The sequence below is a fragment of the Psammomys obesus genome, unplaced genomic scaffold, assembly GCF_907164565.1.
Source record: "Psammomys obesus unplaced genomic scaffold, mPsaObe1.curated_primary_1811, whole genome shotgun sequence".
In the NCBI taxonomy this organism is placed as follows: Eukaryota; Metazoa; Chordata; class Mammalia; order Rodentia; family Muridae; genus Psammomys; species Psammomys obesus.
In genome coordinates, this window is record NW_026596051.1 from 21,800,860 (window position 1) to 21,826,862 (window position 26,003).

Consider the following 26,003-nt stretch of genomic DNA (forward strand, 5'->3'; position numbering starts at 1 on the left):
TGCCTATGTACATGAGGTTTGGGTGACCTCTGATGGTGAGTGTGTGTGTGTGTGTGTGTGTGTGTGTAACATGGTGTGTGTTGGCATGTGTAGTGTGTATATGTGTGTGGTATGGTATGTAGTGTGTGTGTGTGTGTGTGTGTGTGTGTGCTATGTATATGTGTGTGTGTATGCTTATGCTGTATGTGTATTTTCCCTTGGACAATGCTTAGCAGTATCTTCTCTCCACTGTAACAACCAAAAAATGTCTCTGGTCTATGCCGGAGGTCCTAGGGGGGCAAAATCTTCCTGTTGAGAACTAATGATTACAGCACATAAAACTGGGTGAACAACTGCTTCGCACACTTCTCCCAGGCATCAAGACCACCATCTCCTGCCACTGCCTTGTCCCTTAGATCGTGTGGTCCTCCTCCCCTAGGTTCTGGCTGCTGACTCACTTCTGTGCTTCCACTGCTGAGCGCAGTGCTTGCGTACACAGTAAGCGCCTACTGGGTAGAGCACTAATTTAGGGTAAGATAGTTGCAATTGTCCCGAAGGACTAAGATAAGAAAGGGCATCCATAAGGGTTATTGAAGATCCAGTACACAGATAGTTTAATCTCCAAACTAATAAGAAGCAGCCTCTGGAAATGAGGTGGTTAACGGGAAAGATAATCCACTTGCCACAGAAACTTCCTTACTTCATCACAGACGACTAAAGTAAAACCATCTGAACCAAAGCCAACGCCTTGCTTTATTTGTAAGGAAATTTCTCTCCTGGCCACCATTTGTCTTTGTCCGTCCTCTCACTCATCTCGGTTGATTTACAGTGATAGGATCATGATTCTGCTGGAGAGTGACCTGTCAGAAAGAAGAAACCCAGGCAAGGCAGAGGTGTGGATGGTAAGAAACTTGGATTCTGCCATGGTTGGGTTTTGAGACAGCGTCTTATGTAAGCACGAAGAGGTTTATGAATAGAGATTCTGTTCTGTCAGCATAAGACAGGCTGATGTGTGGTCAGTATCGAGAGAAGGTGCAAGTCTAATGAGCAGAGTGGACGTGCCACCCAGAGAGCTGGGGAGATAGGCAGAAGCATGCTCGTGTCCATTAGTGAATGGTGTCACGGAAAGAGTCTAACAGTGAGCTCCCCATTCGTAAGAAACCCCATGCTACACCAGTGAAACCTAATTTTGTTGAGTCTTCCTTGAGCTGGGTGTGATTCTGTAGAGTTTCTGAAAGGGCACACATTGACAAGATTTTTACAGATGACTCAAGCCTTTAAAACATAATCATCAAGTGTTGAATACATTAATCAAAAATCTACAGGGTGGGGAGACTGCATAGCTATGCAACTTATGCTAATGAGCCTTGCTCACCACATTGAAACTTATTTTGAGAATAGAGTTCGTGTGAAAAGAAAGGAACCCTGCCATGTTCATGCAAATAATATTCCTTGAATGATTCTATCTCCATAGGGAACACTGACCTGAAATGGATCAGAATATCATCACCAATGACATGCAGGCCTAGGGTGAGTATTGGGATGTCTATATTAAGAGTATTAAGTGTTATATATTTTATTAAAAATAAAAACCTATTATGTATCTAGCACATTTTCATTTACAAGATATTTCCATAAAATCATCAGATGTTTCTTTTGATACTCTCTTAGGTCAGCACATAGAACATTCCTATCTGGTTTGTACAGGGATTACAGAGGTTCAGAAGCTCATGTGACTGCCAAGTTTAACAGTTGACAATGCTGGGCTCAGAATCTTGACAAAAGGATATGTTATTATCAGAAAGATTCATGTTCTAATCCATGGTCTGAAGAATGCAATGATAATCAGAAAGGGCATGAATTCTTTAACCTGATGCCTGGCTCACAGTCAGTCCTCAGCAAATGTAAATTTTTGTGCCTTCTAGTCTCCTTCAAAGGCCCAGGATCCCATAAGTCACACTATTTAGCTTTCCCAAGCCTCCCCTGACCAGCTCATCATCTGTTACCATGTGTTGGAGAAGGAGACCTGGGCGTATGTCTGTGAGTTAGGTAGTGCCCTCCTCATGCCATGTCCTCAGGGTCTCCTTTCACTCACTTCTTCCTGCCGCCTCATCCCTACATTCCAGGTTTGCCTCTCAGTGGAGACAGAAGCCTTGGAAGGTAGCAGAAGGGGATCCTCCATCATGTCCTTGAAATAGCGTGTATCTGTGGGAAGAGAAAGCTGGTAAGCGTGTACCTTGTAGGTTGGCTAGATTGGGCACATTTCAGCTTACAAGGTACTCACACATCCTCACACTCATAGAGTCACCACAGCTCAGGTGCCAGGCAAGCAATTCTTTTTCGAGGGGTGGGGTGGGATTCAGAGAAGAGGGTAGAAGACAACTTTTGTTACAGCATATCGTATGGGCTCTCAAGAGTAAGAGTGGGCAAAGATCAAAGGGACAATTGTGGAAGACAACACTCTCTAGTGTATAGTGGGGCCAGAGGGATCACAAAACCCAAACCTCTTGTAGAGGCATGCAGTCCCACCTGTACCTGCCAGAGGAGGAAGCTGAGGCTCATGGCAGACCTGCTTGCTTTGGTTCACAGCAATCCTACTAAGGATGGCCTTGACTGCCCTTCATTCTTTTACCCCACTGAGACATGCTACTAGCTCTTAAAGATTTATGCTATGCCACCTACTTTTAATTTTTTCCTTTCTATTTGTCTATCTATCTATCTATCTATCTATCTATCTATCTATCTATCTATCTATCTGTTTTGTTTCAGACAGAATCTCACACCATGGCTCAGGGTGGTCTGAAACTCACTATGTAGCTCGGGTTGGTCTCAAACTTGTGGCTAATATCTTGCCTCGTGGGTGCAAATACATACACGAGCCAGTACACCTGTCCCTGGAGCTTACTGCCAAACCCCACTCACTTCCACCTCTTTATTATGTTATGATCTTATAGAATTTTCCTGTTGTTTATTTATCTCTCAATAAGTTTTAGAATGGTGACGAGCTCGGTAGATATTCAGTCAACGCTTTTGAGTACTGAATATAAGGGAATCGTTATCATGATTGTTTGTTGCTTTGAGTTAAGCTCTCACCATGCAGCTCAAGCAGGCCTTTAACTTGGGATCCTTCTGCCTCAGCACCTGAAGTGCGACGGTTAAGGATGTGTGTCACCTTACCAGTTTGTCAGCATCACTTACGGGACACTTCACCCTGAAGAAGTTTCTACAGATCCATTTCTGTGAGCCAGGCCCTCAGAAACCACATGTGCTTCCTCCTTGCCTTTACAGTGGCGTGGACAACCTGTGGACACTTCTGTATGTACCCCAGGTGGGAAAAGGCATGGATGGGTACAAAGTCAGCCTCCCTCCCTCCTGTTGGGTGAGACTTTACTACTGAGTCCATTGTAGGCTGGCAACCTGCAGAGTCAACCAACTGAGTTAAAGTTCTCGCTTTCCCTACTCTCCCCCACCACGCCTAACCTCACATGCCTCACACGCTTGTCTTCCCGCCTCTCCACTTCTCCCATGCTCCCCGCACAGGGACAGGCCTAAGGCTCAAGCAGAGCCTGCCCTGACAATGACAGTAAGTGGGAACAGAGTTTGTTTGACTCCATATGTCACACATACAGTCTTCAGAGAAGCTCTCTGGGGTTAGTTCTACTGTGACACCTGTGTTCCGACAGAAAAACCGAGCTCTACAGAGTGATGTTGCCGCATGGACGCATATCATCTGAGCCCCACGGTACCTGCGTATTCTGACTCCTGTATAGGTCTGGCTGGTAAAATTTTCATCAACGGCCATGCCTTAAGCAGCTGGAGCTCCGGGTCTTCATAGTCATTGTCACTGTAGCATTTTTCTCCATCCAGGACAGCAGCCAAGTTCTTTCTCTAAGTGGGTGGAACATTGGAGTAAGTTCAAAGGTAGGGCCATGTGGACAAAGGTGACATGTCTCAGTGCTGGCTTAGGGAGTGATGCTGACTCTTTTGAAGTAGACTTTAAGATTCTAGGGTCTAGGATCTTACATAGAAACGTAATTCTTGTCATAGAGAGATTTCTGAAGATGTCTTCCAAATATCCTATTCTCTTTGCTCATTCAGTCAAAGACCTGTGTTGCGCTGTTGTGAGAGCATAGGGCAGATAGAAGTTGTTTAATGAACTGACTTTAAAACACAGAAGATTCAGCCAGACAGTGGTGGTGCATGCCTTAATCCCAGTACTTGGAAGACAGAGGCAGGTGGGTCTCTGAGTTCAAGGCCACGCTGCACTATAGAGGCAGCCAGGGCTACAAGGAGAAACCCTGTCTCAAAATTCCAAAAAATCCAAACCAAATCAACCAACCAACCAAACAAACAACAAAACCAAAAACAAACAAACAAAAATTCAAAACCACCGAAATCCAAACCAAACCAAACCAAAACCAAAACAAAACATAACACCCCCCCCAAAACCTACCCAACCCAACCCAAACCAAAGCAAAAAACCTCCCCAACAACAATAATAACAAATAAATAAACAAATAAATAAACAACAAAACCTAAAGAGGATTCTAGGTCACCTGGGTGGGCTCAATGTTTCCATGAGCCCGGGAAAGCAGAAGGGGATTCAGTTTGTCAATGTAGTGATGTTTTGTGTGGAAAATCAAGAAAATGAGTACTGCTTAGGGCTAATAATAAAGAGTCGAGCAAGGATATATGGTCAATCCCATTCAAAGTTCAGTTTGTATGCAATGATAATATTGATTAGTTTTTTTTTAAAGTAAATTACTCATAACAATCTGAATTAGAAAAGAAGAAATGACAGAATAATATTAAGAAGAATAAAATCCTTGAGTATAGAAGTGAAGCTTGTACTGAAGAGTCTGAAGGCACGCTGCTGGAGATCATGTAAAAAGATGTTAGTGAATGGGAAGTGGCCATTGTTCATGAATTGAGGACTTATTGTTAAAACAGAATTCTTTAAAAACTGATGTACCTGTTCAGTAGGATTCATATAAGAATACAAGCTGCATTTCAGGGTAAATTGACAGAAAATTTTATAAAAATTAGGAACAGAAAAAAAATTAGAAACATATGCTCTAATTGCTATGAAAATACCACACCCCACTCCACTGACATCCATGAACCAAGGGAAGGATACCGAATATGCCTGCAGTCCTTGTAAACCCTTTAGTACCTTGGTTTCGGATATTTTTGAATTCCAGGGCTGAGGTAAAATCAGGACAATGACAATGAGCTGGATTCAAGCCACTTAGGCCATGTCATTTTGCTAGGATAGCCCAAGAAGGCTGACAGGTGTCCTTATCACAGCTCTGGGGACTGAAGCCTGGAGATGGCAGGAAGGGAACTAGGTCATAGCACGCTCCATAACTACTCCTGAGTGTGCACCTTCAGGCTGGGTTTGCAGCCAGCAGCTGCTCTGTGTAAGCTGGGACCTGGCAATCATCACGAAGAGCCCCTAGGAGTCGCTTTTACTCCCTGGATCTCAGAACGCCCAACTTTATCTAGAACTGATGTTAGTCTTCATTTGAGACTAAAGGAGAAATCCAGGTGACAGGATGGAATTACGTTTGTAAGGTCTGAGAACTGCAGTGCAAGGCCTGGAACCCCAAAGGGCAAAGAAATATCTGTTTTCATGCACACTTCCCAGGTAGGGCCTCAAAATATGGAAACTTCATTTTACAAATACACAGACTCATGTTGGTAATCCAAAGTCACACAGGTTTAAGGGGGCAAAATCTTTTCAGCACCTCCACCTGACCCAGCACCTGGATTAAATATTATTTTTTATCACAAGATGAAGGGTAGAGAGTCCAGGGCAGCATATAGGTGGCTCACTACCCAGTCAGCACAAAGGTGGACGGATTCTGTGAGCGTGAGTGTGGCCCCTTACTCGGTGGAGAGGATTCTGTGCTTCACAGATGGGGCAAATTCTTTTTTTTTTTTTTTTTTTTGGATTCTTAACATTTTGTAGTCAAAGGTTTAAAAAAAAAAAAGCGTAAAATTGAAGTTGTCGCTTGATAGCCTTGACTGTGTTTGTGGCTTTCCATAGTAGATTCTTGGTAAATAAAGTTATAGATTTTAATAAGGCTGAGGATATAATTATTCCTCGGGGTGTGATTTTAAAATATTTATGTTGTAATTTGTCGAGTTATTAGGGTTCGGTTTAATTCACTTTTGGGTCGGATGGCCAGATGCGCACTCTAATGGGTGAGGAGAGTAATTAATTACAATTACATGTATTTATCAAATGGGGAAGCCGGAGTAAGACTGCTCATCCACAAAATCCCTCTCCTCTCCGTTACAGTTCCTGCTACTGCTCTCAGAGAATGTTGGGAGACTGGGGGAGGAGCAAGCCTGGCTGGCAGCACTCTCTTGCTTCTCTCTGGAAAGATAGAGAGGAGTCACGGAGAGGGGTGCGGGAGCCCGGGGTGCGGGGAGGTAGACATAGGGCAGGAGAAGCCAGGCCCATCTGAGGAAGACTCTCCGGGCTCCCATGGTCTCACAACAAGGGCACAGAGCACGGATTGCTAAGTATCGTTTTCCACTGAAAAGCTAGAAGATGCGGTGTGTGAACAGCTTTACGTTTCAGTGCGCCTGTCTACATCCTCAATAAGTGCTCCCCAAGGAAAGCCCAGTCAGGCCGTGTGTGAGCTGAAGACTCAGGGACCAGTTATTACGATCAGGTTTAACAGAGCCTGTGGTACCCAAGCTGGAGCAGGGTGGAAGACCACAGCTTTCTCACCCACAGGAGAGGGGCTAAATCACCCGATACAGAGCTGGGTGGTGGCATTGGAGCTGTTTTTCAGAGACCAGGCATCACGACCTGCTGTCGGTTTCCTTGTTGTGTCCTTGGAGATAAACTGGGCTGAGATGGGACATTTTGCTTGGGAAAGTATTGGTGACAGCATGGCTGTGTTGCCACTGTGTCCTAGACCCAAGTCGTAGAAGCCAAGCTGGTTCTGACAACAGTGGGGGGGGGGGTGCTTCTTTTCCCTGACGCAGGTGGAGGCTACTAAACCAGTTTATTTGTCCAGAAACGGAAGATTTTTGGCATTTGTCCAATGACGGGGGCCCTGCACATTAGATACTCTTCTCTGGCTGATGTCTTGAGTGAAGCAGAGCCAAGTGCTCAGAGCTTAGTGAAACTATTAATGAATGACACAGTGCAGGGTTGGGTGAGCATGGGTTCCAGAGTCACAGCTGGAAATGAGTTTGGGGAGGAGGTGCAGGTCTGGGCTCCTGGGAGGAGGCAATGGATAGAAGGAAATTACTAACGGGTACCTTTGGTGGCCTGTAGGCTACTTTCAGTATTTTCTAGTCAAAGCTTGGGACCTACTAGAAGAATCAAATACACAAGCTAGAGTCAGTTTGTTATTTCATCCTTTGGCTAGTGTTCATGGGGGCAAGAGGTGGCAGGAAACAGAGTCATGGTCGCTGTGACCTAGGAATGAAGAGAATGTACACTGACTTCTAACTCACTGGCCATAGGAGTGACCACGTTTCTCTATATTCTTAAGGGGACTTGGTTTTAAATATAACCAGTAACATCTGTCTCTAACTTATTTTCCATTACATTTCTCTGTTCAGGACTCCAGACTTCAGGTCTGATATTTTTACCCATGAACCAGTTACAAAAAACAAACATTATGTGTGTGTGCGCGCGCATTCATGTGTATGTGTGCTCATGGGTAACGGTCCATAGCTTTAGTTAATAATTTAAGAGCATATTCAAATAGTAACAAGCCAATTTTTCAGATATTATCTACAGCCATATAAAGTATGTAAATTATATGAATACATAATTTAGCATAACTACTAATGGTTGATATTTGGGCTAGTGTTTAAATTTTTAATCTTTTTCTTTAATTGTTAAAATTCTGCCCAGTGCTTCTAGTAGCTTCACAAAATGGTCACATGTCCTACAATTTCTATACTACCAAATGCTTAGTGTGATTTCAACATGCTGTTATTTAAACTATGTTGCAAAGTATCAGTGAGCTGGTTGAAATTTTGGTCTGAAAGGCATGCTGCTTCTCTGTTTGAAACTCTCAAACATGGAATTCTAGGACTCAAAAGAAAGGGGTATTTTTATATTATTAAGTGAATATCATCCTAAAATTACATTCCAAAGACTTCGCTTAAATTTAGAATTTCACCATGAGTGTTTCAAAGTGCCTGTCTCTGTTTCACACTCAGCAGCACTGTATATTAATATTTCACCTCTGTCTGCTTTAGCAATGACTGTTAGCATCAGAAGAGGGGACTGAAAGGCAGTTTTCCTTACCAGGAGAGTACACCACTTGGAAGAATTATTTCTTTCTTTTAAATTTACCGTGTGACATACAAAAGGGACCCAAACAACAACACTTGCTTTGTAAAGATCAGAGACTGACAGTTAAGGAACATAGCAACACCAGACTTACGTGATCCGGAAATGGTTCGAGAGCCACCTGACACCGCCCTGCCAGAAAACACAGATCACTTATTACTGCAAACACAGTGCCAGCTCACAGCACTCAGAAGCCTGGCTCTCCTCATTTCATCTAGCAATCCTGTGTGCATTTCAATTCATTTTTGTGAGCACAGTGTGATTCTCACATCTCTTAGTCCAGCTGTTGATCGTGTAGAACAGAGCATGGGAACCAGGTACAGAAATTCAACCCCAACTCAGGGTAGCTCTGGAGGCAAGAAACTCTTCCCACAGCAGGTCAGCCTTCTCTCAGAAAGAGACCTAAATGCCGGTGCAGGGGCACACCCCTGAGATCTTATCACTCAGGAGGGAAGGTGGAGGCAGGGAGGTGACAAATTCAAGGCTAATCTAGTTGCACAGTGTGACCCTGTTGTAAGAAACAATTGTGGCCTGTGAAAAAAAGCACTGCGGACAGAGACTGAGCACAGTCCTAGAACCAACAAGGCCCTGGGTCAGTCTGCATCACTGAGGTGAGAACAGCAAACAGGGCTGAGGAGATGGCTCAGTCAGAAAAGTGTGTGCCTTGCAGGCCGGAAGATTTGACCCTGCATGGTGATGACTGCTTGTAATTCCAATGTCCTGAGTTGAGGTGACAGAGGGGGAGGGGAAGGGGAAAGGGGAGATGTTGGGGTGAGGGTGGAGACAAGCAGATCTCTGGCACTTACTGGCCAGTCAGCCTAGTAAGTGAACTTCAGGCCAGTGAGAGACCCTGTGGCAACAAAACAAAGCAAAGCAAAAATGGTGTATGCATTCTGAGGTGTTCTCTGGGTTCCTCACACATGAGCTCACACGCAAACACAAACATGTCTTTTCCACACTGCGCAAACTGGGGAATAGAAATCAGTAAACAAGCGAGAAAATGGGAGAAATGATGGAGGAGGACACTGCAGCGCCTGCCCCTGAAGTGAGAAGCCGAGGCTGTGGAGGAGGCTCCCCCAGCACTATGGCACTGCACAGCATGTTTTCAGAGCGTTGTCTGCCTGTGCAACCCCTTCGTGGGCACAGCTACTGCCTCTTCATGATTCTGTCCCCAGCCCTAGGCACATGTCCCAACATCCAGAAATCTAGCCACTGCATTTTTTTTTTTGTTAGACCATTATAGTTCAGTTGAGGTTTCTCTCAGCTCCCCCATTTGAAAATGGCTCCCACACTTATGAAAGTGGCTTAGCTCATGCAGCCCACTCAGTATGCTGTTCTAAATTTCCTTCCAGATTATACAAAACCACTCTTGAACTGCTCACACGAGTGGAGAACCCAGTTCCTCCAAGACTGAATGTTCCTTAGCTAAGTGGTAGTGTTGGAGGTATTAGTCTGTGTGGAGGAATGTAAATGAGACCATATTTTTAAAATCACATCTTCTATATTAGCATACATGCGAGACATTTCCTTAGGCTCCAGGGACAGAAACTGTGAGCTTCTTAGGAATGAGTTCACTTTGATTCAGTGGCAAGCACTGTTTCTAAAGATGCATGCTGTGCCTTTTACTTTTGGTTGCTAGGAACTTCAGGACTCCTTATGTGTGGTCATCCTGTCACTGTCCCACACAGCACTGCTGGGTCTCACTCCTACCCAGTTCCACTGCTCCTGGGTTTCCCAGATGTGCTTCTCCGCATGTTACCTCTGTATCCATTGCTATCTGATGCCCTTGCTTTTTGGAGCTTCCATCCTGGACTATGCGGGCCTCATTAATCTCACTAAAACTCCTACGTGACACTCACAAAGACAGGCAGCATGCAATGAATTCCTTGTTGCAAGTCTACCTGTCTTTTTTATAATTTATTCACTTGGTATCCCAGTAGTAGGGCCCTCCCTCATCCCCTCCTAATCCCACTGCCTCTCCCTCTTCTCCTCCCATGTCCCTTCCCCAGTCCACTGATTCGGGGGTCCTTCTCCCCTTCCATCTGACCCTAGCCTATCAGATCTCATCAGGACTGGCTGCACTGTCTTCCTCTATGGCTTGATAAGGCTGCCCCCACTCCCTCAGGGGGAGGTGATCAAAGAGCCAGCCACTGAGTTCATGTCAAAGACAGCCCCTGTTCCCCTTACTAGGATACCCACTTGGACACTGAGCTTTCACAGGCTATCTCTGTGCAGGGGGTCCAGGTTATCTCCATGCATAGTTCTTGGTTGGAGTATTAGTCTCAGAAAAGACCCCTGGGCCCAGAGTTTTTGGTTTTGTTGCTCTGTTTGTGGTGCTCCAGTCCCCTCCAGGTCTTTTATCTCCTCCTTCTTTCATAAGATTCCACGCACTCTGCCCAAAGTTTGGCTATGAGTCTCAGCATCTGCTTTAATGCCCTGCTGGATAGAGTCTTTCAGAGGCCCTCTGTGGTAGGTTCCTGTCTTGTTCCTTGTTTTCACCCTCTTCTGATATCTATCCCATTTGGCTTTCTGAATGAGGCTTGAGCATCTTACCCAGGGTCTTCCTTATTGCTTAACTTCTTTAGGGGTACAGATATGTTTATTCTATATTATATGTCTAATATCCACTTATAAATGAGTATATACCATGTGTGTCTTTCTGCCTCTGGGATACTTCACTCAGGATGATCTTTTCTAGTTCCCCCCCATTTGCAGCAAATTTCATGATTTCCTTGTTTTTAATTGCTGAGTAGTATTCCATTGTGTAAATGGAATCCATTTACTCAGTATCCATTCCTCAGTTGAGGGACATCTGGGTTGTTTCCAAATTCTGGTTATTACAAATAGAGCTGCTACGAACATGGTTGAGCAAATGTCCTTGTTGTATACTTGAGCATATTTGGGATATATGCCTAGGAGTGGTATAGCTGGATCTTGAGGTAGTATTATTCCTAATTATCTGAGAAAGCACCAGACTGAATTCTAAAGTGGTTGTACAAATTTACATTCCCACCAGCAATGGAGGAGTCTGCCCACCTCTGAATGTGCCACAGCAAAGGCATGTGGGATTTCCCTGGATCCACTGGATACTTGAGGCCTGCTGGGCTCCTGGCCACATGGTGCTGTCTGTAGTCAAGAGTCCAAGTTCTGGTCAATGTTATTTAGGAAGAGAATCACTTCACAGCTGCCAGGATCCTTTCTTTAGTTGTGACTCACTTCTGAAGTTGCAATAAGACGGAGGAATGTTTGGCTACGAGAAACCTCTCAGAAGCAGAGATACCCACAGGCTCTTGGCAGGTTATTTCTGGATTTGCCTTATGTAAGAAAAAAATATAACAACTGTTTCTCATGGTTGAGCCTCTGTGAAGTTTTCACATGTCTTGCAGCCTTTAATGTTTTAGGTCCTTGGAGATGTGAGCTTTTGAGTTTGCCAGTAACATAAAAACACCACTAACCAAAGTTGGGGGGAAAGGCAAACAACATTTCAATGAAGGCTAAAAGGATGTTCTACGTTTAAATCCTGATCTGTCACTTTCTGATCACATGGGCTTGGGCGAATACCCTCATGTATGACCATGGTTAAATGTATGACTAACGTCACTCTGTGGAATGGTTCAACAGTATGTATCCCAAATGGCTGCTGGCAAGTTTTAGTCTGTGTCATCAAGGTAGAAAATCACTTCCCAGCTTCCAGACAGCAGCACACGGTTTCTTGGCTCAGTTCCCATGAACATTGTGCTGGCTTCTGCGTTTGTCTTCAAGTTCAGCCCTATAGCTGGGGTTTTCTCACCCAGCCCGAGTCTACAGCCCTGCTTTCAGTTCCAGCCTGAGAGCTTGTACCCTTTGTTGCTTATTTCAAAGTCATGCTTGTGTGGCTTTCCTAGCATTCAACTCCACTGACATCCAAATGCTGGTCTTCCACAGATATTCTTCAAGCCAGATCCTCCTCAGTAGTGATGCTCAGAGATTCAGTGGCCGCTAATATCTGGTGATGCCTTTTGTAGTGGATGAAAGACTGGGGACTGCATTGTTTGCTGCTGCACAACCCCACGTGTACTGTAGTGGGTTTAGTGGGTTTGAGCTCTACCCTACTGCTTTCTTGCCAGCCTATCTAATTTATCAGACAATCTTATTTATATGTGAGTATAATGAAATCAGTCCTACAGCTAAGCTAGTCAAGATTCTAAGATGCCTGGCACACACTAAGGAAGGAGAAAGAGAGAGACTTATAGGTTTCGGGGCCTCCCAGTTTTATTTGCTGATCTGCAGTTCCTTGTCTTGATACCAAGAGCTGGCAATTCAGAGTCTCAAACACAGAGAGAAAACCCTCCCTGGGAGCCAGAGAGCAGGCCTAATGTTCTTACTTCATTTCCCTGGAAAGTCTCTCCCTTCTCTAAGATATTATTTTTCCATCTTATGATCTACATTGCTTGGTTGGGTCTCTCAGACCTTACTATTTTATTTCTCTTTTATTATGGCTGTTCCCTTGGACCACATATGGACCAGGGGTAAAGCGGCTGAATAGGTGGTGAAGGAGAAGCAGCCCATCCCATCTACACTCCACAAGGCTCTGCAGAATCCCTACACTAAAACTGGGGGTGTCTAAACCAACAGAAGCTTCTAGGTGGGGACTGTCAAGATACTTAGAGCTTCAAGTGAACCTACAAAGAACATTCTAGAACTACCTGCACTGAAATCATCTTGCTAAAAAAAAAAAATAATGCTTGCTTAGCTTAAGTAAAGGCCAGCCAAAGTGTAAATCTGGGGATGGGCTGTAGATTTTATGTGCTCCTGCTGTGGTTCTAAAGTACACTGAAATCTGAAGTCAGCTCTATTACTTAGTCTTTGGGCTTGCCAGTTTTGTGATCCAAAACTATGTCTTGTGCTTCCAGGAATGTAGTGAGTGTGTTGCTCCAGCTCAGCTGTTAACTTGATTTGTGACTTCTTGGAGAGTCAGACTGATAGAGCTCATTTAACTCAGTTACTGCAATCCCTAAAACAGGCCAGCAGGGGTCGCTGGAGGCCCACATATTTTGTACGTGCTGGTTTGCTCTCTAGTCTTAAAAATCCTTATTACATTTTCTTTTTAGAGTGGGAGGAAAAAAAAACAACCTTTAATACTTGTTATATTATAAAACTAGAAGAAAAATCCAAATGTTTCTAGAAAAATTAAATTTCTTATCTCTTTAATAGAATCAACAAATATCTTACTTTCCCCCAACCCCAAGCCTTACGACAGAGGGACATAGTTTATAGACAAGGCAGTCACTCTTCTGTGATATCATTTCTTAGGCAGCAGGAGGATGTAACTCACAAGTTCATCTTGTTGGACAATATAGCACCATGCATACCTCTGAGGCGGCAGCTACACTGACCCGTCATTTAAATCCCAGAATGTGTTTGTCTTTTCTAGGTGTGGAGGAATTTGTTAAATATTCAGTTATTGATAGGTTGTTTCTACAACCTAAAGGTGTGTGTTTCTGTAGGAGAAATTATAAGACACAGATATGCAAAAGAGAAGTGATGTCGCTTTACCGACACAACTGATATAAATGTTTAATTGCAGACTTTCCCTCTCCAAGACACACAAATACAAATAGATACATACAGACACCCACACTGACAACCACAGAAAGACAGACAGACACATGGATGAGCGTGTGCGGGCACTCACACACAGAGACAAAGAGAGACAGAGAGAGAGAGAGAGAGACAGAGATACACATACATAGAGAAACACACAGATACATAGATACCCACAGACACAACACAACAGTATGTTAACATATCTTTTCTTATTGTAAACACACACACACTCTCTCACTCTCTTCACCCTGTGCATCAATGTACCTGTTCACACTGTGCACACTCCTTTCTTGCCTGTTCTTTCATAAGCAAGCTGTCAACAACCTCACGGGTGTGGACAAGAATCCCCGTCCTCAGTTAAAATGGCGGCAAGGCGTTCCCTCTCATGGACGAGCTACCAGGTTCTCAATGAATCCTTTGGTGAAAAAACGCAAATGCCTCGAAGGACCTAGGGGTGTGTGGCTGTCCTGAGATGGCCTCTCTCTGGCGTCAGCCTTCATGCCTGGCCTTAGTTACCTCAAATCTGTTAGAGCATTTTAGACATTTGACCACTCTGTGATAGCACCTACATCGGGGCAGGCCTGTACATTTTTATCCCAGTTGACTTTCTAAAAATCTCCTTTCTTTTACTTATGTTTCTAGAAAACTGTTCAGTTTTTCTCCGCTTCTGCCTGAGAAGGAGGAGGCAGAACAGCCAACTACACTGGCAGGCCGTTTCACTTGCACGTTCCAAGCTACCAGCGAATGTGTCTCTAGCAAGCAGCTTTCTTGCTCAGGACAGAGCCCCTCAGAGTTTTCTAGTCTCCTCCAGGGTTCCTGTGGATGATGGGAGAGGGTGAAGGGTTGGGAGGAGACTGTATTTGAGACCGAAGACTCCAGCGAAGCGTCAGCCACTGGTCAGCCTCACACTTTGCCTTCTGTTGCAGCCTGCGCCACCGAGTGCAGGGCGCACACCGCAGCCCTGCAAGGAACCTCTCCACACTGGGTGCAGAACCCTCCACAATTCATTCAGTCCTTGGCACATTTCTTCTAGCCTAGTGCTCTGGGATGTGCCGTTTCTCTGCTGCAGCTGTATTGTAGGGAAACCTACAAAAGAGTTTAGTTGCCTGGCTGCTGGTGATGAGAGTTTAGTTGCCTGGATGCCTACCTATTTCACAGAGGAAGAAACCCGGGCCCACAGGGCAGCACTCTGCCCGTGGCTGTGCACAACTGAGGGAGCACCAGGATCCCCACACATCTGCGGATTTGTGGGCATGACAGAGCAGCTCTGCCCTTGGGCAGCTGGAGGGAAAGGCTGCAAGAAGCTAGTGCACGTTACTGGGTGGTAAACTTATTAGCACAAACACGGCCATCTGAGATGCATGCATTTTCTGAAATCCAGGCTGACACGTATAACTTGCCTGTAATCTAGAACTATGCTGTAAGTGATGCTCCAGATGTCTGAGGCTAGACCACAAGAAGCCTGTTTGCTTCTGTTCTGGTCCCTTGAGTTGCTGTTCTTTGGGCTTTCTTTCTTGGAATGCACCCTCTTAAAACCCTGTCACCAGTGTGTAACAAGCTGAGCCCAAGTCAGGGGCTCTAGGCTTCTAGTTGTCAGTGTCCAAGCATCAGCCATCTTAGTGAATTCGCTCCCCAAGCTGTTCGAGTCTTCTCCACAGAGGCCCGGACATCAGGGCTGTGCAGTCATTGTTCCTTCACACATACAACAAAGGAAGAGACTCAGGAAAGAATAGGAAGCAAAACCCAATAGGCCAGCCTGACATCTCATCACTTAGAGGACACGGAACCCCATGACTCACCTCTGGCACTGCTGAGACGTGGCCATGACCTAGGAAGGGAAAGAGAACAAACATGAGTGTTAGCCACTGAATTCATCTCCATCTCCAAAGGAGTGGCCACTCCCGAGATGCATTTCACTGCTCATGCTGTGAAAATCGCACACATATGTCCACAGCTGTGCAGGCACATAGGCGTGAGTGTCCACACTTATGTAGCTGCACATGTGTATGGATACGTGTGTGTGTGTGTGTGTGTGTGTGTGTGTACACATGTATGTGGTTGTCAAAAGACAGCTAAGCTTATTCTGCAGGCGTGGTTTACCTTGCCATTTTGAAACAGGGTCTGCCATCGGGCTGCAGCTCACAGAGTAGGCTGGGCTGGCCAGTGAGCCCCAGGGGTCATCTGACTCCCATCTCCCCAGGGCTGGAGTGTGGACATGTACTTCCTGCTTTTAAAAAAATATTTATTTACGTTTATTTTTATTTGGAATGGAACCCAGGTCCCTATGCTTGCAAGGTAATTATTTTACCCCCTGAGCAGTCACCCACCCAGCTCCAGTCTGTGTAATACAAACACGGAGCAAGTCCTTCGTGTTTGTATTACTGTAGACTTGAAGTGATACTTTGTTAGAGGCAATATAGAAAATAGAAAAAAATCAAGGAAAAAAAAATCAATGCACACTTAAAATAGAAGCAATGTATTATTGTGCACACGTATGAATGATACGTGTGTGTTGTGTGTATGTGTGTGTGTGTGTGGTTGTTCCTGTGCATGTGTGGGGATCACAGGACAACTCTTTGGATTTGGTTATCTGCTTTCACCCTGTTGAAGCAAGGCATCTCATTTCTATGCTATATGTTCCAGGATGGCCTGTCCTATGAGTTGCTAGGCAATTGCCTCTGTCTCCACCTGTCATCTTCAATTACAGATGCCTGTCACAGCACTGTTTTTTTTTTTTTTTTTTTTTTTTTTTGTGTGTTTCAGGCACAGAACCCAAGTCATGAGGATCTCATCAGTGCTCTGCCCATATGCACATATGCACACATAAAGCCATACAGGTGTGTAAATGACTTGCTAGAAAAATGTGTAGGATGTCTCTGTGACATTGTATTATGCAGTGTTATCGAAGAACCCATTTGTTGGTTGTGTGGCACTTTTGGAGAGGACTTAGGTTCTTGCTAATTTTGACTACTGTCAACAAAACTGTGAAACTCACCCATCTTGCACTTCAGCCTCATTTCTGGATATCTCCATGGACAGACAGTACTGTAGACCAAGGAAATGACCGGAGAGAGTGGGCATCCTCAGCCCCTAGCTGCTCATTTCTTAGGTGCTTTCTGGATGGTTGTGTATTAACTTACATATTAACTTCCATCCTTATCCACTGACTGTGAAGCGGCCACCCACTGTGTCTCAACACCAGGATCCACATTCCCACTCGGTCCTTACTGCTCCTCTTTCATTTCTGAGACGACTATGGAGTTTGAATAATTACATGCATTTCCTCTTTGGTAAATCACTCTCGCATGTCTTTGTTCATTTTCTGATGACAAGTTCTTGGCAGAGTAACAAATGTCACCCTTGGACAATGTCCTCTTGGGTGCAAGTTTTCCTTAGATTTGAGCTGTGGTCTGAAAAGCCCCAGGGCAATGAAAAGCTCCAAAGGCTGCTGCTTCCATGAGCTGACTTGTTTGTACCTGTAATAACCCCTGGCTCTCTCTGCACACCTTTCCTCTGAGGCTCTCTAAGTGCGTCACAGCTGCAATTAATTGAGCATCGCAACACACGTTGCTTGTAAATATTTATGAGTCCTATCTTGTGGCTGGGTCGTTGGGCACCCAATAGTTAAGCAATGAAGCACCAGTAACCAGGAGACCAGAGCTCAGGAGCCCAGATTACTGCCTGACCTGATGTCGTTCCTTCCCTAACTCCATCTTCCAAACGACCTTGGGGAGCTGGTGCCCTCAAGAAACAGGGCACAGGGATGCGTGTAAATAGCCCGATCCAGAAAACCACTGTGAGACGAGGAAGTTGTCTCAAGCTCTGCTGCTGCTCCAGCCTCGCTGTCTCCCTGCCATGCCTGTGGGATGCGGTGAGCCTCGCTTGGGAGCCACCGTGCATATGCAGCCCGGAGTCCTGTGGTTAGCAGTTGGTGCCCTTTCAAGTTTCCCGAGCTTCAGCAGAAACGGACAGTAAATTAGCTAGAGAGAGGCAAATCATGCCTGTGGGGCCAGTGAACACTCTCCTGTACACCCTAGACTCACGGCCCCTTACCTGGACACCCTGCCTTCCATGAGGCCTTCCAAGGCTCCCAGACCTGCCTGTGCAAGAAAAGGAGTTTACGTGACGGTGTCCAGCGAGTTCATTAGGAATGGGGCACTTATCCCGGGGCCTCCAGGCTAGGATTCCAAAGAGGGCAGGAGGTAGATGTGAACCCGGGACTTCTGAGCAAGGTCTTTAGCAGGTCCTAGGGAGGACCCTGACTTCACACCCACTGTCTTCTAACTTTGGCCTCCCCAGGAATGTTAGAATGGAACACTGTTGATCTTGTGGTCAGATTTGCTAGGGTTTTAGACAGGAAAGCTGAGGCCTGAGCAGAGGTAGATGGCCTTCCTTTCCTCAGACTCTGGGCTGAGGCCCTTTGAAACACAATAAATGGAACAAGAGATTAAAAAAAAAAAAGCAATAACCCCCCAAAAAGCACTGAGCACTTCTGTTTGGGCACTAACTTGACTCATTTCTTTCTTTTTTTTAAATTTAATTTTATTTATTTATTTTTAATTTTTTTATTAATTACACTTTATTCATTTTGTATCCCCCATAAGCCCCTTCCTCCTCCCGTCCCGATCCCACCCTTCCTCCCCTTTCTGCATGCATGCCCCTCCCCAAGTCCACTGATAGGGGAGGTCTTCCTCTCCTTCTTTCTGATCTTAGACTATCAGCTCTCATCAGAAGTGGCTGCATTGTCATCTTCTGTGGCCTGAAGAGTTTAACATACTTATATTCATCTTTGCAATTTCTTTTTCTCCCAGTGAAATATTTTTGTTTTATATTTATGGATTGATCAATTAACTTTTTTTTTGTTTGTTGTTGTTTGTTTGTTTGTTTGTCTGACACAAGGTCTCTCTCTGTGGCCCAGGCTGGCCTTGCTTTGGACTCTCCACAATCCTCCTATTTCAGCACCCGAGTGCTGGCATTACAAATAGGTAACAGGCCAGCTCCTACTGTTACTTTTGACTTTCGAAAGCCATAGGTCATATGCATAGATGCTGTGAGGAAAACAGATGCTATCCAGCATTGCTGTTCTGATGACACCGAGTGGAGGGCTGCTGCCAGGGGTGGGAGGACGATGTGGCATCCATACCGTGGTTTGGTTTTTACAAGAGAACAGGTCTTAGAGATGGTGCTGTGTGCACAGCTTGTATGTTTGAGAGCTGATCACATGTTATATGTTTCTATGTTATACACAAATAGTAATACACAGAGGGCTGAGAAAGTGTTTGGAGCCAATAGAAACCTGTAGGTTTCTGGCATAGGTTTAGGCCAATGGGATTTCTCTCTTCTGTTCTGCAGATGTAACTAAAACTTAACCCGCCTAGAGTGGCATAAGAAGCTATTGCTGGCATCAGGTTTCCACTTGGAGTTCCTTGTTACTCACAAGCCTAGAGCAGCGACACAGCTTGCAGAGGGCTGTGCATCTGGAAGCTTCCTCCCCATTGCCAAGGCTGTCTTCGCGGGGCTCTCTCTGGGTGGGGCTGCGACAAGATGGTTGGGTATTCATATGTCATGTCCTTGGGGATTCTGCACCCTGGGGGCTCTCTGTTTGTCAATGCAAGAGGAAGCCTCAGCAAAACAGGGAAGGGGGCTATTATTCCAGCTGAGCCTGCTGCTATGATCTATAGAGCTGGAGAAATGGGTTGGGGTTTGGGGGTGGGGAGGCTGGCACTGTTGCCTGAGATGGGAAGAAGACGGAGTCTGGTAACTGTGGGTTTGTCTGGATGGAGTGTGGACATCATCCTGACACTAGCAGCTGCCGAGCTCTCTGTAAAGGCTCCCGTGTTAATGCTCTTTGCAGCCTGACAGCCCATGGTGACAAATGAAAGATGCCGCTAGCTGACTTCATGGGGATTTGATGTACTCTGCCTTGTGCTCCAGAGAGGCCAGCATGTTAGCAAGCTGCCCCTTGCCAGGGGATCACAAGATGCATTCTGGCTTCCTTTTGTCAACAGCATCAATAACATAGCCATGTGCAAATGGGCCACAGCTGGAAAGAGCACAAGGCTGGCAGCATCCTCTGCTCTCACACTCTGGCTCCACTCCACATCTGGGCCTGAAGGAAGCAGGTTTCCCTTCCTCTTCATTTCCTGAGTGTGTGGCAGGTGTCATCACTGTAGCAGGCAACTTCACGAACTATAGGATGATCAAGGTTGGCCCTCCCAAGTCTGTGATTTTCTGAAAATGTAAGCTTATTACAAATCAATTTTAAATTCGGAATTATTTTTAATTTTTAATTCTTTTAAATAATTTAATGCATTTAATGAGCTTTAATTTTTAAAGGATATGAAAACAAACCTGCCCCTCCCCCACCTCTCTTGCTGCCTGGCACGCTGGATGTGAGGGTGCAGACAGTGTTCCTGTGTCCCTCCTATCCATCGCAATACAGCATAGACAATGTGTTATCTGGGTCCCATAGAGATGGGACTCAGCCCTGTCTCCAGGGTTGAGCTCCTGGAATAGAGACTAATAACTCATTGCCCCCTGGAATTTGGCAGCAAACCCTGGGGGAAATGATCCATGCGATCTTACATCATCAGCCTCTTCATCACCCAGGCTTCCAAGAGCGACTACTTTTAACTTTACATCTTATTTAAGCATTATTCACCACGTTGGAAGGTTACTCCAGAATAAAATTCTGTAGCTTTTGAAAGACAACTGATGTATTTAGAAGTTACTGAACACGTTTTCGATACAAAGAGAAGTGAAAGAGAATACACAGTCCTGTCCCTCTTGATTTGAGTGTCTGCATTCGTAGCTGAGCATGTTCTGAAAATAATCTCACACAAACTTTGTCCTGGGGAACAGTATCTTTGTCTCCTCATTGGGACTCTTATAGAATGCTTGTGTCAAATGGGGTATTAAAGATATTAGCAACGCCTTTCATTTTGCAGGTGGATGGCTGTGGTTAGTTTACCCCGGAGTCTGATAGCTTCACACCTATCAGAGGAGTGAGTTCCAACTAGAGAACTGTGGAGTTAAGGTTTAGACACAGGATTCTCAGAGGGTGGAGAAACTGCGGGGCTCAGTTCGCAGGCTAGTGTGACGAGGGGTGCAGCAGAGAGTTTGGCATCGCAAAGCTGTGTCTCAGGAAGGCAGGATTGGTTGGAAAGGGGCCAACTGGGGTTTCCAACAGTGTGAGGGAAAGAGCATAAAGGATGGATATGAGTGTCTTTCTTATTTCCCAAGTGGCCACAAAAATCTCCTGTAGTGCCTGGAGACAAACACTTGTGTGATTGAATTGAAGCACACAACTGGAATGGAGCCCATCTTGAGTTCTCAAACTAGCTATAGTGGTCCCTGGAAGGAGATCAGAATTCTATGTGGTGCCTGGAGCTTGGCCCATATGCATAAGCATATTAGTAAATAACCAGGAGTGATTAGATGGATGAGAGGATACATGCCTTGTGCACATACTCAGGGAGGCATGATCCTTGCCATCCCATGAGGATGTAGACCTAGAAATGCTTTGTACACCATGCTCTAGTCCAACAAGGCCAATAGAAGAGCCAAACATAGTAGGACTCTCCTTTACACGTCTACACAAAACCTCTGAATTCCCTTGGAATGGGGAAGGTCTACATTTCACTACAGTAGAAACCGAGGAGGGCTTTCGATCCCATGGTACTTGGAGGCATGAAATCTCTACAAGGTGAAATCATCTATTTTAGCTTCCTATTTGATAAATGAGCAAATGGGCCTGCTGTTTCTCAAAGGCTTTCCTGGTGAATCTTCCTCTTTTATACATAATGACTACACATATCTGTGGCTATTTTGATACATGCACATGCTCTACAGTACTCAAGTCCAGAATCCTTTCACCTCGTTCATTTCTGTGAACATTGTTTGGGGGAAATGTCTTGAGAAGTCCCCGTGTCTGGTTTTACCTGTAACCACCCCCAGTTTTCCCTTACCTAGGAGCCATCAGGACCACCCCTCCCCCAGCTCCGTGATCTAGTCCTATGGCTCAGCGAAGCTAGAAAGCTACATATGATTACTCACAGGCTACTTCTATTGATGGACTTTTAAGGACAGACAGCGTGCCCTTGAGAGTTACAATTCTCTTCAGAGAAGCAGGGAATGCCACGGACTGAAAACTGAAGATGGAGCTGGTCATCTGAAAGGGTGCTAGAGCAGGCAAGTCTGACAGCAGGATGGCTTGTCATACCCACGTTAGCGGGGACACTGTTTCAGTGGACCGAGGAGTTGGAAATCCTCTTCTCTCTTTGAGCCTCCCTGCTTGGTCTCTGCCTTTCATCCCTACTCCTACTGGGACTTGTCTCCGGGTTAGAGTTCTCTTAGCCATCCATTTAAGTGTACCCACTATCCACTTGACACTGAAAAGGTCCCTGGGCACAGTGATGTCTCCAACAACCTGGGTTTTCAGCACTATAAAGCTGTCATGACTTGACTTTATGTTCACATTTCCTTGGCCCCTTTCTTCAGATGCTTATCTGGCAACTACTACTAAGAGTCTGCCGTGGCTCAGAGAAAAGATGACAGACACCCCAGTGAATGCTTGCAACCTCAGAGAGTGTGTTGGATGTTCAGTGAAGATTTTGCTAGGGGAGGTCACTTGGAAGCTTGCCCTATCTTCTGTACAGTGGAGTGGAGACAGTAAGTGACCCTTGGGATCTCTCAGTGCTATGAAGTCCCAGAGCAGCTATGTTTGGCAAGACAAAACCAGAGTCTGGAAAAGCAGACAGGCAACAATGTTCTTACATAGGGACCCAGCAGGGGGCATCCTTGTGCATAGAAAAGGTTCCTGTCTCTTAAGGGTGAGGACTGTCCCTTCAGGGTGTTGAGAAGTCACAGCCATCTGCACCTTGTCCCCTGGAGAGAGCTGTTGCTACAGGTTTGAAGCAGGAAAGAGACATTCCTTTGTGGGAAATGAAGGAAGGGATTGGAGCATTGGGTCTGCTGCAGGCTGGAGTCTGGATTTGGATTTATCTGATCCTATGTCTCTGGGACCCACGGGGTCTGCTTCTCTTCTGCCATGTACAGGACTTACTGCCTTACAAGAGTGGTATCTTTCTGTTTTTGTACCCCGACCCTTCCACCCCATCATGGATCCTCATGGTCAGAGCTGTGTGTTGTTCATTTTTTACAATCCCTGGGGCTTAGTACAGGGACCTTAAAAAAGTCCACATAAAGGGTCAGAAACGATTGTAGTAGGAGAGACTCGAACACCATGGTCCTTCATGACATTAATCTCCTTCCATCCACTTGATGCCATTCAGCCAGAATGGAAGCACAGGAGAGAGACCAGAAAGTCTCTCATTCTAGATTTATGGCCTGAGCTGTTAGTAGTGAAACCTTTGATGGAGGTTCTCAAACCTGAGCGGGTATCTGAGTCACAGGAGGACTGATTTAAACACAGTTGACCGTCCATCAATGCTTGGATTTCTCCCAGGATCGTGGCGTCTGAGATCCTGCCTTCCGGAGTTCTGCAGGATGTGAAGATCGCTGGTGCCAGGCCCAGCCTCCAGGGACCACTGAAGGACACACCACCCTTATCTTGATGTGGTGTGGTAACAGTAGAGCAATGCCTGTGTTCCTCTTTGACAGGATATTTGTAACAGGAACCGATTAGTCATGTTTGGGAACAGAAAACCAAACACAGTTGTCATTGGTGTCTGCAGAGCATTGGTTCCTCATACTCGTGGGTTCCAAAATCTATTCTCAAATCTCTTTTAACAAATACTTTCATATTTGTGTCTATATAACCTTATGCATTACTGCTGTAGACTTCAAATCGATTTAGCTTACTTACAACAATATAATATAGGCATGATGCAAACAGTTGATAGACAGCAGGACTTAAAGAAGAAAGAAGAGAAAGCACTGCATGTGTTCAGTGCAGAATGTTTCTGTGGCTGGTTGAATCCATAGATGGGGGGCCGCAGACAGAGAAGACCAGCTGTGTGCTGATCCTTAGAGTCCAATTCTGAATTCAAATCTAGGTAGCCCGAGATTTACTGTGATGATGACCAGAATGGGCCACCTCCTTAGGCTGTTTTCTATACTTAGAAATAGAAGTAAAGCTATCTGAATCAGATCAAACTTGTGGATGTTGACTTTACACACACTCCTTTTGTGGTGTCTGCTGCACGCCAGTGCCAGATACCGATTGAGTGTGGTGTCAATTGGAAAGCACTCGCAGGTGTGTTTCTGTCTGTGTTCATGGGTATCGCACACAAGAGAAGTGGTTGCTGTCAGTGTAGCCAGGCCCAGACCGTGAAAGGCTGCAGGACTCTCTTATCTTGCTGTTGTAGGTAGATTATGGATGTGGGAATGGTCTGCACAGCCGGGCCCATATGGCCTCAGCACTAAGTTTAGAGGTGTACCTTACTGAGAAGTCGGTAGATACTCCAATTTGGAGGATGATAAAGAGTTAATACCCACGTTAACCATGTGAAGGCAGCAAGATACGCACCAGGGCTGTTTTCTATCTGCAGCTGATCATGACCATGTGATAACTCTCTGCGCAGCTTCAGGGAGGACTTTCCGTCTTCTTGCTTTTGGACGGGAGACTGAGAATGACTGGCAGGGTCCAGAGCTACTTTGTAAGCTCTTAAGGTGCAACCTAGCACATACTGAGTACTCCCTGACTATTATGCATCGAGAGTCTACTATGGTCCAGGCACTACAGGGGTCATTGATTCTCTCCGCAAATATCACACTGTCTGGAGTGCAGGGCATTCAGCTGTAAAGAGGAACCAACTTTTCCAAAATAACGTTTCTAAAGTCCACAGCTCACGATAGCTCCCGGAAGCCCCACCATCAGCTAGCATGTTGGCTGAAGCTTTAGCTCAGGCCCAGAGGACTTGACACGCATGGTGACACGACCCATCAGCAGCGTCCCCCCTTCCTCCGTTGCTCAGTGCCAGTGATTGTCATTTTATCGGAAATGAACACGTTGGTTTAACAGATACTAAAGTAAGAGAGTGGACCGAAATATGTCGTTTTCAGACATTTTAATTTGATTTATACATCTCAAAAACTAATTTATATTCATATAATGCTTTCATTATAAAATATGCAGTGGTACAGAGATTTGTGTGAATATGGGAATTTTAAAAAAATTGGTTTATAAATGGCCTGGAACAGGTTGCAGAAGCATCATCAGTTGCTCTTTTTAATATATCTTGAGCATGCTATGACACATCCTGAAATAATTTGCTTCTGGGAAAAAAAAAAAAACAACAACAACAAAACTCTCCTCTCCTCTCTGTCTTTTCCCCCTAAAATGTAACTGTAAATATTACTTTGATGTATGTAATTGCTTCAACCCTCTCTCTTGGAAGGAAGGCTTCTAACCCTTCCATTCCCCATCTCTTGCTTTTGTCAAGAAATAAGAAAAACAGACTTAAAATGCATTATTCAAATGTGTGTAATGTAAACATTAAAGAAGTCTGAGCGCAGCTACAAATTTCCCCTTTTAAAAAATGTTTGTGAAAAATAACTTGTCTGTTCTGTCTTTGAGGGCATTCATTTACTCTGCAGAGGGAATCGACTTACTCCAGCATGCCTTAGGATGGCAGAGCTGTGGCAGAGTGGCACATAGTAGGACCTGGAGAACACATGGATAAGATTGACTTGAACTAGATGAGGGGTACCAGAATAAGGAGACCTTTGGGTATTGCTGCGTAGAACCCGCTCTGGGTGAATCACATGTTCCAAGCACCAGGTTTCAGTGTTAGGGTCCGCAACCCACTATCCCAGTCACTCTGGGGCAGAGAGACAGCACAAACCATTATCCTAGCCATTTAGGGCCAGAGGGGACAGGACAACTCATTGTTCTAGTCACTCAGGGGGAGAGGGACAGAGGGTCCCTAAAGAGTCCCTCTTGAGCTGTCTAAAGACTTGGGTTGACTGTGGGAGAATCCCTGCCCAGCAAAGCTGTGGAGACCAGGGCTCCCAGACAAGTCATGAATCACACACTGGCTGGCTGGCCAGCCCACCTCAAGCCCTTTCTTCAACTTTGTGTAGTAATCCAATGAGGACAGCTGTTTTCATGTGTATGTGTCTGTAAGTCTCTGTGTATGACTCTATG

At 45.2% G+C, this 26,003-nt stretch overlaps 1 protein-coding gene across 1 annotated transcript in view; it reads right to left on the reverse strand.

Moving 5' to 3' along the window:
* Positions 1–26,003, reverse strand: part of Clnk (cytokine dependent hematopoietic cell linker) — a 167,753-nt gene that overhangs the window by 60,679 nt on the left and 81,071 nt on the right. Inside the window, exons 4-7 of the mRNA XM_055624067.1 lie at positions 15,694–15,722; positions 8,403–8,440; positions 3,726–3,867; positions 2,075–2,184 (exon numbers count right to left, since the gene is read on the reverse strand). Of these exons, the coding sequence (XP_055480042.1) occupies positions 2,075–2,184; positions 3,726–3,867; positions 8,403–8,440; positions 15,694–15,722 (319 nt within the window). The remainder of the gene's footprint in view (positions 1–2,074; positions 2,185–3,725; positions 3,868–8,402; positions 8,441–15,693; positions 15,723–26,003) is intronic.